Genomic DNA, 12,541 nt, shown 5'->3' on the forward strand with positions numbered 1-12,541 from the left:
ACATGTACTTTTCTGCTCTCTACCTGTACTGCATGTACTGCTCTCCATCTGTACTATATGTATTGTACAGTTCTCTACCTGTACTATATGTCCTTTATTGCTCTCTGCCTGTACTACATGTGCTATAGAGCTCTCTACCTATACTACATGTACTGTACTGCTCTCTACCTGTACTTCATGAACTGTCGAGCTCTCTACCTGTGTTACATGTCCTGTACTGCCCTGTGCTGCTCATTTGGACTCCAGATGAGGGTGGTCCCATTTTCATTTTTATTGTACACTGTGCATTTTATACAGAAACCTGAAGATCCCTTCCTAAATATAGAAGGATTCTCCATCTTCCAACAGCTCTTTCTGACTTTTATATGTAAAGTCTTACTTTAACTGTATCTGTCCATTTTTCTTTAAGGTTAATTTTGTTTATTACGAGTTGATATTTTTTTGGACTTCAGAACCATTTATCAGTTTTCCATAAAGTTATGGCCTCAAGTTGCTATATTTTCAAGTTATAATGTTTGTCCTGGAAAGAAATTATATTATAACTTGAATGTGTACTTTAAAAGTAGAAGAAGTATGATATTAAGCGTTCAGGGCTGTGGAGAACACAATTTCTAGAGGCTAATCTGTTATTGGAATACTCCCATTTGTATAGGGAAAAATGTCTAAAGGTTTAGCAGAGCAAACTACTCTTAATAAAAAAAAATAATATATATATATATATGTAAGTCTAAATGGCTGTTATTAATTATTAAAGTGAATAAATAAATAAACTGAAAAATAATGTATAATATATTTATTAATATAAAGATGTATATTTATTAATCTAATGGATAGATAGTGTAGATATCACACAGAGCGTAGATACAATTTTATCATATTCTTTTTAGACACACGTTGATAGAATTGATCATTGGAAAGTGTGTTGTACCACTCATTGCAATAAAAGGGTTAAACACAGATAGTGAAAAAATATTCAGAGCTATTTTAATATGACACCTTATCTTATGTCATCATCCACAATAGTTATAAAAGGATAATTCCGCCTTTAGCAGATGACAACGTGCCAGTCTACGTGAGCATGTGCAACTGATACAGACAAGGCTTTATCATGCATCACTAATGAGGAAATCTCAGCCAAGGAAGTTGCTAGCAATTTTTCTAAAGCCCCCAGAGCCACTGAAGATTAGACAGCTATGTTTTGTACTCTCAGCCTTGAAATGGTAATAACTTGCATCCAATGAACAATCTAAAAAGCCTACAAAGAAACTTATTTCTAAGATGCCATAATAGTAAAGGTCAGTTATTTGGATGCAGTTCTGGATACAAAGTTACACTGAGATGAACATTGTGAGAAATCTCCAATTGATGAAACCTGGGAACATTTTCTTCTTGTATACATTCCTGTTCTCCATTCTAGGTAAGTCATTGCATTGTTTAGATTTTTCCACATTCTGATTAATAGATTTGGTTGTTTTTTTCCCACAAGGTGTGACCACACGCAATCACAATGTATGAACTTAATACAGTATAATGTTCATCCTTCTGCATATTACTTTTATATAACAAGTATGAATACTTTCATTTTTACATCATATTATTTAAAGAAGAAATGTACTGCACATGATATCCACATGTTATTAGAGCACATATCACGTATGCGGAGCTACCCTGGGATTATCAAATGTCCCTTTTCATATGGTGTTCAGTCTCTAAATGTACCGCTATCAATGTTTCTATTGTGTTCGTATACTGTAGTTGATATTTTATGCTCTTACATAACATCGTAAATATATAAATAAAATAACTTCAATTACAACTAATTAAAATACAAAAATTATAGAAATGAAACAATGTCTATGGAAACTGACTCTCTATTTTACTTTATAGGGTTTCTCTACTTATCTTCTGGTTTAAAACCGAGAACTTCCACGTAAGTTAAAATTAATATTTAGGGAAGGGGGCAAAACTTTATACAGTGCTAATACATTGCTTCTGGTATGTTTTGGTTATTTGTAATCATCTCATGAGAAATTAGATTGGTTGTTGAATTGTTGAATGCAGAATAATTAATAATCTATTACAGTAATTTGGTAAAAAAGAATAAATGTATTATGGATAAATACGGCAGGGGCTAAACCCTATTTTAGTGCCTTAATATTATAACCACTATAACAAGTAGGTGCAAAATTGGTGCGTTAACTTATTATTTTTCCATATGGAGCAATGCTTAAAGCAAACTAGAGATTTGGTTAATGAATATTGGTGATAAATCATTGCACTATCCCTTCCTTATCAGGGATTTGATACATTCTATACTTATATTTAATCGTTTAAAAAAGTTTGGTCTCTGCAATGTTGTACAAAAGGTAAAAAAACACATGATTAATGTTCCTGTAATAACTAGTAAGAAGAGTATTGCTGAATTTATTGTTTATAAACTTATATGTAGTGTTGCTGATAAATTATATTTGCTGATAGAAAGGAATATACCTTTCTGGAATTTAAAAACATATAGCTTGCATATTATGGTAAGAAAATCTACCTTAAAATAGAGAGTAACTCTGTCTAAATAAAAAAATGCAGGGTACTTTCCAAAGGCAAGCAGTTCATTTTCAGGCACACTGATCTATAAAGTTCTCGTCAATTGTGTAAGATGAGATCACGCACATACAAGTTACCTTTTAAATGTTAACCCAAGAAAGGCCTCTTTGATAGGTGATGGAAATCAGAAAAAAAACCTTTCCCCTAGGAATAGCTTATTCAGGTTGCTCCTGGACCTTTGCAAATACAAGATACTTTTTGTTTTCTTCCAGAAACGGGTTTAATGCAATTCGCCAGAAAAGAGATCTCTTAACAGCAGAGGTAGGTTATACCTTCGAGAGAAAAACTTGCCTCTGAAATGAGTCTTACATTGACAATGAAGTCTTTGTCATAAGAGAAAAGGGTAAAAGCATGGGCAGGATCAATCCCCCTTGTGATACCTACTTTCCTGTGATTCTGTAGTTTTAACTGTCTTACTTATCAAGCTTGCCTGAACTCATCTCATTCTCACACAGGCTCTGCATCATCAGATAGAGAAATATTCCTATTTACTTGGCAAAAAAATGTTAAACCTCATCAACAGATCCAATGTTTCCCTAAAATGCTAATTCTAGACTAGATAACACGTTGATTTAGGAATACTGGAATTATGGTTTATTCTGGATAAGGAGTTATTACTGCATCCAGAATACTCACATAAATCATCATAGGGCAATGCGAATTAAAGATTACTTTGGAATTGGATTTATATTGCTAACTTTTAAGGGGATGCAATAAGCAGCAGTTCTCTAATATAGCGTTACCTGCCAGCAGCCGGAGCAATCTGAAATGTAAGTAGCGCCACTTGGGATCCTGAATTTTCCTCTGCTTCCCTGCCAACCCATTCTATAGGCTATAGACTGCATCACAACATTATTGCTGCTGTACATTTCTATATATAGCATGAAATTCCCGCCAGTTTCCCTGCTCTTTTTTTTTTTTTTTCGGATTTCTGGGCTTTCAGAGGGATGAAAAATATCTAAGAGAATTGTTATTTATTCAATTTCCTAATGTGATATGCAGAGAGCTTCTAAACCAGATATACTCTTGAAGGCTGTGTTCCATCTAACACCAAGGAGATGCTTCTCTCTCTTGTCGTTATTCACCAAAAATGGAAATGGATGACAGAACAGGAAAGAAGGGAAACATTCCAAAAGTTCTCCTTTGGGAATGTTTCTCTTACTCCATGTGCTGGGATCCATTTCTCTTTTTGGTGAACAGGGAGGATGGTTCTCCTGAGTGCAGGTGGGAGCACAACATAAGATCAATGTCAATCTTTTAGCACTTGTTAAGAAAACAAACAAACAAACGTAAAAAACAAAAAAAACATTAAAACATTTTTAGTAATATTAAACGCCATATTAAATATACTGGATTTTATTTTATTATGTCATTCACATGAGATGCAGCACAGAATAAGTAATAAATTGTAGAGAATCAATAACCATAATGTGAATAAGTCCGAAATACAAGCACAATTTGCAGTTGGTTTCGGCTGGATTTACACACCATGATTTTGCATAGATATAATTTGTGATACAGTTATTATGATAATTGAGAACAATTAAATGTAGTGTTTACAAGCAGAGATTATCAATCGGATGAGAATTATTAATTTATAACACTGATCTCAGTCTGACATTTGGCGGCCATTCCTTTTTAGGGGAAATGGCAGAGCCCAGTACATGGAGCCTGTATGGCAGTACATGGAGGCTGTATGACAGTACATGGAAGCTGTATGTCTTCTTAGTATGAGGCTGCGTGACCACTGTGCACTGCCATACAGGGTCTGTCAGACTCTGTATGTACGAAGATATTCTCCTCTAGAAGCAATGCTTCTAGGGGAGAATAGTTTAATACATACGGCATCCAATGGAGCATGCCAAAATTGTTTTCTGTCAGATTCGCACGAAATCCAACTGAAAAAACCTCTGTATGTCTCTCATTTTTCCAGCATGTGGCTGACTTAATAGGTCCACTTAGATATTCATACTTGCTTTGGTGTGGGGGCTTTCATTTTTTTCATTTTGTTATTAACTCCATTTTAGTTAGAATAGCTAGTCTTGAGAAGATCTAATTCCCAAAAATTAACCATCTCTAATGTCCTTCAACTGTTAGCTTTAGCATCTGGTGTGACCATAATGGCTCTAATCCGGGAGCTATTAAATAGGCTAAGCTACAGCTGGATGCGGGGCCGTGTCACATAACAGAAAAAGCACTAAGGGCCTGTTCACATCAGCGTTGACCTTCCGTTGAGGGGTTCCGTCTGAGGTTTCCGTCGGGTTAACCCCACAACGGAAAGACAAACGGAAACCTTAGCTTCTGTTTGCATCACCATTGATCTCAAAGATGACTGAAACCTTGCTAATGTTTTCTGTTTGTCACCGTTGTGAAAAGGTTCTGTTTTTTTGACGGAATCAATAGCACAGTCGACTGCGCTATTGATTCAGTCAAAACAATGGAACCCTGTCACAACAGTGACAAATGGAAACCTTTAGCAACGTTTCCGTCACCATTGATGCTAAGGTTTCCGTTTGCCTTTCCGTTGAGGGGCTGACCCGACGGAAACCGCCAACGGAACCCCTCAACCGAAGGGCAACGCTGATGTGAACACAGCCTAAGAATCTAAATACTACAAGTGGGCCAATAAACCAGACAAATGATTAACTCAAAAACTGAGAGACAGACAACACATCAACCATGTTCATGAGATTCAAATATGTGATGTGTTCAATCTACTTCTATGTATATATATATATATATATATATATATATATATATATATATATATAGTATTTTAGCAGTACTAGCAAGCTCTTAACTCTAAACACCCGAGTCGGCCTCAGTAAGCTATTACCTCCTTTCATGAGCATGCATCTTTACCTCGCTTAACTCCAGAAACTCTACAAAGTCTGAATAGGAACAGTACAGATGAGGATCTAGAATGAGTCATAAAAGTCCCGTGCCCTGACAGTTTGTCTGTGGCTTATTATAAAAAATTCACTACTACCTTGATTTCTCACATCAGTAATTTCTGTAACCATCTTCATGAGGAACATAATATGCCCTCAGAGTTTCTGACTGCAATGATAACACTAATCCAGAAATCAAACAAAAATTCACACTCTCCTGCTTATTATGGGCATTTTTTTTTTGCTTAATTTAGATGCTAAACTCTTCACTTCTATTTTGTCACAAACACTTGCTCTACTCCTCCCTAGCGTAATTCACCAAAATCAAATGGGCTCCATCTCATATAGAGAAGTTCATGATAACATTCGTAAAATCTTAACCTGAATTCATGGGCCAATAAGTCCTCTACACCTATTACACTTCTGGCCTTAGATATTGAAAGGGGCTTCAATAGCATTTCATGGACTCACCTATTTTCAGTCCTTAGATAGGTATACATGGCCCATTTGTTTCTGCCCTGCACACATTATATTCTCAGCCAACTGCTTTTTTAAAATTTACAACATGGATGCCATCGCTGAATAGGGTGGAGCGAGGTACTAGGCAAGGCTGCCCCATGTCCCTAGTGCCTTCTGCGCTTGCAATGGAACCTCTGGCTTCATTTATCCACTCTAATCCATGTATGAAGTATGCATTGACCCCAAGGAACATCAAGTCAGCTTGTTCGTGGATGATTGTCTATCAATCACTAAACCCCTCATCGCGTTGCCAAATTTTATTAAACTTATTGAGAATTTCTCTACGGTTTTGGGATTATAAGTGTTATTAGTTTCAAATCAGAGACTCTGTTCTGTAATATCCCACAACACAGTAGAAACCTAAACGAACTTAACTTTGTTTTTAAAATGAGTCCCCATCAGATCCCTTATCTAGGTGTGAAATTAACTTCTCATATCGATAATCTCTATACATCGAATTACCTGCTTATATTTAAATCCCTTAGAGCTGACTTTAAGAAATAGGACAGCCCATTTCTTTTATGGTTGGGTAGAGTACATATCATAAAAATGGTGGTTCTAACGCCTCTAGTATTTATTTAGAACTCTACCCATCCTAGTCCCCCTTTCTGATCTACAAAAATTTCAACAAGGGCTCACCTATTTTATATGGGAAGGCAAACACTCACATATTAGAAGCCCTGTAATGTATTTTCATAAAAGAGTGGGAGGAATGTCCCTGCCCGATGTTGCAAAGTACTACAGGGCTCAAAGTATAGCTTAGCTAATGTTCATTCGCAAGCCTGATGCAGTACCAATGTGGGTTAAGGTGGAGTCTGAGCTCTTCAAACCTATTTTGTGGACTGAACTCCTCTGGAATTCAGACCCAATTCTGAAAAAAATCAGTACTTCGTTATTATTCCATTCTTTTTTATGGAGGGTGGTCAGATTTATGCCTGCATTACAATCAGCTGTTTCATCGTTGATCCCCCCTTTCTCAAATCCATCTTTTTCACCTGGAATGGACACTTCCACATTTACATGGTTGTTAAATCTCAATGTTGCTCGGCTCAATGAATTCCTCCTTGATACCATACTGACGGAAGTATCCTATTTTAAAACTAAATTCAATCCACCACCCTTAGTAGAGTTCAGGCTATTACAAATTTTCTCTAATTGTCATTCTGTAACTAGATCTGTTACTACTGTTTCATATACCACATTGGGAAGATGCATTCTGTACTCTTTACAAAGGGTGGGTCTGTTCTCTTATCTCTATAGCTTACTTAAACTACCTGATGGGGAGAAACTTTCCATTTATGCTGAAGTGGGAGGAGGGCATCCTTTGTCAGTTATCTCTTCCCAGATGGCATGAATGTTGTTAATTTATTAGCAAAGGCAGTTGGCAGATGACCCTTGCTAAAACCTTGTCAAAAGTCCTACACAGGACATATATGATCCCCTCCTGCCTCTATGCGGCATATCCCTCAGTCTCTTCGCTTTGCTTCAGTTGGCATGATGCATCATACTTGGTAGTCCTGCTTGACTGTTAGCTCTTTTTGTTCTTCAGTTTGTACACTTATAGCTGAGGTCCTGAATGCCCCATTTTGCAAAGTCCCTATGGCCTGCCTCCTAGGCAGGCTGTCTTAAAATTAATTTAATTATATTGTTGGCTGTTCGCATACACATTGCTTTCAAATGAAAAGCACCCGATCTATTGCTGCATGAGGTTAAGGCAAGGATAAATTGCATTGCTATTTATGAAAGAATTGAGGCTGTACGAATTGACATGGTTGACCTTTATTATATTTCCTGGAGACATTGGTTGTCCTATTCCCATTCCTCTAACTTAATGTATTATGCTTCTATTTGATGTGTCTCCTACTTTCTCCTGCTGATGAAATATCCCACACTATTATATGGGAATGCACCGCTGCAATGAAATCTTGATATAGCTTTCAATTTGGTCATATACATGTCATCGTGTTAACTGTTTTTCCTGTGTTGCTTACCCCCCTTCTTTGTTTTGTAGTTGGTTTGAATCTAGCACCCTCTGCGAGGGGTTTAATGTGGCAATTTTAGTTGCTTTTCTTTTTTGCATGTACAACAATAAATACCATTTGAAACTAAAAACCTCTGTATGAAATTGGAGGCATATGGAGGTACAGTAGAGTCCTTATGAACCTCTATGGCAGCCCTGTTAAGGCTCTGCACGGAATGGAGTCCTATTATGACTGTGTGCATGAGCCCTTATACTGATAACTGTTTTTTTTTGAGTGACAATATTTTTACATTGTTAGATTAAGTGAAAATTATTACATCAAGTCATATACAGATATGGTTGGAATTCATCCGAATCCAAAATCTTATTGTGTAAAGTAGATAAGCACAAGATACATAAGTACCTGTGGCATAGCCTATTATTAATGTAATTCACTCCTCATTACACCCCTACTATCATTAGAAAATGTGTGTGAACTGCCTATAAACTGACCATAGGTGCAGATGTTCTTTGTTCATAAATTAAATTTTTTCTTTATGGTAGTGATAAACATTAATTCATGGAATCTGAATTGGCAATCAGATTAAATAGCTGATTGTAATTCAATACTTATAACTAAAGATATCATGTTTTCTGGGGGAGGCAGGCATCCTTTATTAAATGTATTAAAAGAATAGGAAACCGTTTTACTCTTCTAAGATGAAAGTTGCTACCTTGTTACCAGTTGCCCTTTCCATATGCCTTGTAAGGGCATTTTGAGCTAATAGATTTGGCCCATGGCTTGAGATCTCTATATTTTCTATATCAAAGAATGCCCATTTATTTCAAATTTCAATGAACTGCAATGGTTTGTAAAAATAAGTAGCATATATGTACTCTTCTATTGAATCTTCCTGCAATTTTCTGAAGACCTACAATATGATTATGGGTTGTCTAAACCAGACAACCACATTAACTATGTTAAAATAATGTCCTTTATTCATCTTGATCTATAAATTAAATGCATGTTAAATGTACACCTTTGAAAACTTATTTTTTGTGTATATCAGTGTAATTGGTGCAACTTTGTAATTACTTTTTATTAAAAATTATTTTTACCTTTTGAGATACAACTGCTTTGTATCCTGTATACAGAGCAGCTGTATCTCGCGCTGAATCCTGTATCTGTCAGGTCAGCGGCACTGACGAGTTCAGTGATAGAGGCTCCTGCGTGTCTCTGACATGCTGGATCGTGCTGTTATGGATCACATTTAAGTTCATAACTTAGATGTCATCGATTACAGGTGGACCCTGCTTGTCTGAGAGACGCAGGACCCACTGACACTGAACCCGTCAGTGCCGCTGACCTGACAGATACAGGATTCAGCGCGAGATACAGCTGCTCTGTATACAGGATGCAAAGCAGGTGTATCTCAAAAAGTAAAAATCATTTTTAAGAAAATCTAATTACAAAGTGGCACCAATCACAATAATACACATTTTTATACAAACAAACAAAACAAAAACACATTTTCAAAGGTGTAATTAGCCTTTTCCAATGCCCTCCATGGTCTAAATTGGGTAACTAAATAGTCAAATAGTTGATAACTGGTTGACACTGTTATGGGGGAATCTGTGGGGAACACTGTTATAATTGCATCTGTGGCTGACACTGTGTTATGAGGGGCATCTGTGGCTGGCTCACTTTTTGAATGGTGTATGTGGCTGAAACACTATTTAAGGGGCATCTTTAGCCCAAACACTGTTTTGAAGGGCATCTGTTGATGAAACATTGTTTTGTAGAAATCCGTGGCTGCTACACTGGTTTGAGAGACATCTGGGTCTAACACACTGTTTTACAGAACATTTGTTGCATGCATTGTCATTTTTAAGCCAAAAGCAAGATTACATATGTGCAAATTTGTGCATAAAAAATAATCAAATGTGCCACCAACTGGCTGTGTGAATCTAGCTATGTGCCTAATTCATTGGTTGGTATATCACCCAATTATAAGCTAAAAAAAAGTAGCTGGCATACCAGAAAAGTCTGGTCATCCCCAGTTAGATTTATTTGAACATAATTAACATATATTAAACCAACAAAAGAATAAAACAAAACCCAATAAAATATATAATCAGAGTTGTGTATACAGAATTTAAAGTAAAGATAATATTTTTGTAAGTTTCCAGTTATATTTATTGTTAATTGTTTTTATTGTTCATATTTATAGTTGAGAGTAGTTGCTTAAAGGGTCCCACACTAATATTACATTGGGTTCCCCAGTGTGAACACATGAAGTGTTCATGAGTCTTAATTTACTCCCTGTTAAAATGCTGCCTGTAAGATCGGCTAGACATCTTTGTGTAGCAGTGCGTAGAATTAAGACAAGTATAATTCTTTCTGCAAGTGGCTGTACGGATGAGCCTGTTTACAGCATCATGGAACAGCATTGTTGTACTAAAATGTTATTAAAAAATGCTACAAAACCACAGGACATAGGACATAATTTGATTAAAAATATAAAATAAAAATGGTCACTTTATCTGTATAAATGTTAAATATTATATATCAATCATAGGATAATGGAGATCCATTCTCTGGAGCACGCAGGCTCCTTACTGAATCAAACATTCCAAAGGCAGGTAAGACATCAAGACATCTTTTAAATTTTATTGAATTAAATTGATTTATCTTCTGTTAAAGCACCAAGGTCATTAAACAGGGGATCTTTAAACAAGGGTGCCTATAAAATGCCCATGAAAGGCCAAACAAGTGGCTGCTAAGAGCTCCAACTATACAGCTCCAAGAACCAGAGTTGAAGGACTATATACTGTTCCTGGCATCTAGCTGAAAAAAATTGGGAAGAGCGTTTGGGAGCAGAGTCCTGTCTATCAGCTAAACAATATTGTTGAGTACACTTCTGGCAATACTAATTGGCTGAGAGCAACTGACTGACAGCTGCTCATAACGCTTTTCCCAAATGTCCTTTTCAGTTGGATAGTTAGACAAAGTAGATAGAGATAGGGCTGCCCCATACAGCCAAGGAACCTGGGCTCCCACTGATTACTGGAAAGTGGCGGCGGGGGGCAGGGGCTCTGTGGAGGGGCAGTGCAAAGACAGTAGGTAGTAAGGATCTCTTTCAGGGGACAAGGGGGGACAGACTAGATGGCAAGCCTCTGTGGGGAAATGAAGGCTGGGGAACAGAAAGTCGCAGGAGTCAGAGTGGGGGAGACACAAACTGACTAGGGCTCTGTGTAAAAGCAGGTGGAAATACAATAGCTGTGCATGGTGGTGTGGGGGGGGGGCAAGATAAAAAAAAATCATATTGCACTTAAGCTGCTGTCTGTGCAGAGTACCGTCACTCAGCAAAATGCAGATCTGGCTTTACAATTTACCACTACTGCAGCACACCTGCACGAAGTCTCTGTCTTCTCCTCACACGCGGCATCCACATCATCTGCATAGACCCCAGACTAGATGACAAATTTAATTCAGACCGTGGGGAGCTGGCGAACCCTATGCTAATTCTCTGGTGGAAAGAAAGGTCCCCAACTCTGCAATGGGACCTGCTACTTCCACCAAAGTGTGGTGGCCAAATCGATACCAGCAGCAGCTAGCGAGCCCCGCTTTTCCTGGATTGAGATACAGCACTTCAAAGGTTTTACAAAGCTGGAGTTAAAATCTAACAGGCAAACCCTGCTCACAACAGTATGTACAAGAGTATACTAAAGCGATTGTGGATAGGGCGGAGAATCCCTTTTTTTAAGGATCATATACTGTATAGTATTTAAAATTAGTAAATATTTCATTTTCACTGGAATTTTCTTTGACCATATTAAACTATCCATAGAAATTAACCCACTCCCAACATGTGACGTAACTGTATGTCATGGCCTGTAAGGGGGAGTATGGAGCAAGCACAGCTGGTGTCCGCTGCATATTAGAGCCAACGCTTTACTGTAACGGCTGTGATTGGAGATATCTTCCATCCCAGCTGTTTCACCACTTAGATGTAGCGACCGCGGCATCTAAGCTATTATAAAGAGGGGGCGTCTGTCATCTCTATTGGCCGTTATGCGGTGCCATTGCAGGGTACCGATGGTTGTCATGACAGCCCCCACATTTGCCATCTTTCTGCCCCTATTAAGCTATGTTAGAGCCACGGCTTAATAGGAGCTGGTAAAAATTACAATTACAAGTCCCCTAGAAAGACTAAAAAAAATTGGGAAAAACAGTTAATGTTTTTTATAATGTACAAAAAATAAAAATATTAAAAGTAAAAAAAAAACTTTTCCCATTTTTCCCCTAAAGTAATGTAAAAAAATAAAAATAATTAGTATCGCCACATCTGTAAATGTCAGAACTATTCTAATATAACTTTATTTAACGGCGCAACAAAAAAAAATCCCGGCCAGAATTGCTGTTTTTTTTCAACAAAGTTTGTCCAATTTTTTTTTATTTTATAAAAAGTGATCATAAAAGTCATTTGTACCCAAAACAACAGCTTTCCCTGCAAAAAATTAGCCTTCACACCCCTCCAACGACCAAAAAATAAAATAGTTATGGCGC

General features: G+C 37.1%; 1 protein-coding gene across 1 annotated transcript in view; it reads left to right on the forward strand.

Moving 5' to 3' along the window:
* Nucleotides 1–1,308: 1,308 nt before the first annotated feature.
* OTOGL (otogelin like) overlaps nt 1,309–12,541 on the forward strand; it is a 200,570-nt gene continuing 189,337 nt past the window's right edge. The window contains exons 1-4 of the mRNA XM_075856786.1: nt 1,309–1,417; nt 1,888–1,930; nt 2,814–2,862; nt 10,551–10,614. Coding sequence (XP_075712901.1) covers nt 1,309–1,417; nt 1,888–1,930; nt 2,814–2,862; nt 10,551–10,614 — 265 coding nt within the window. The remainder of the gene's footprint in view (nt 1,418–1,887; nt 1,931–2,813; nt 2,863–10,550; nt 10,615–12,541) is intronic.

The sequence above is a fragment of the Rhinoderma darwinii genome, chromosome 3 (genome assembly GCF_050947455.1).
Source record: "Rhinoderma darwinii isolate aRhiDar2 chromosome 3, aRhiDar2.hap1, whole genome shotgun sequence".
Lineage (NCBI taxonomy): Eukaryota > Metazoa > Chordata > Amphibia > Anura > Rhinodermatidae > Rhinoderma > Rhinoderma darwinii.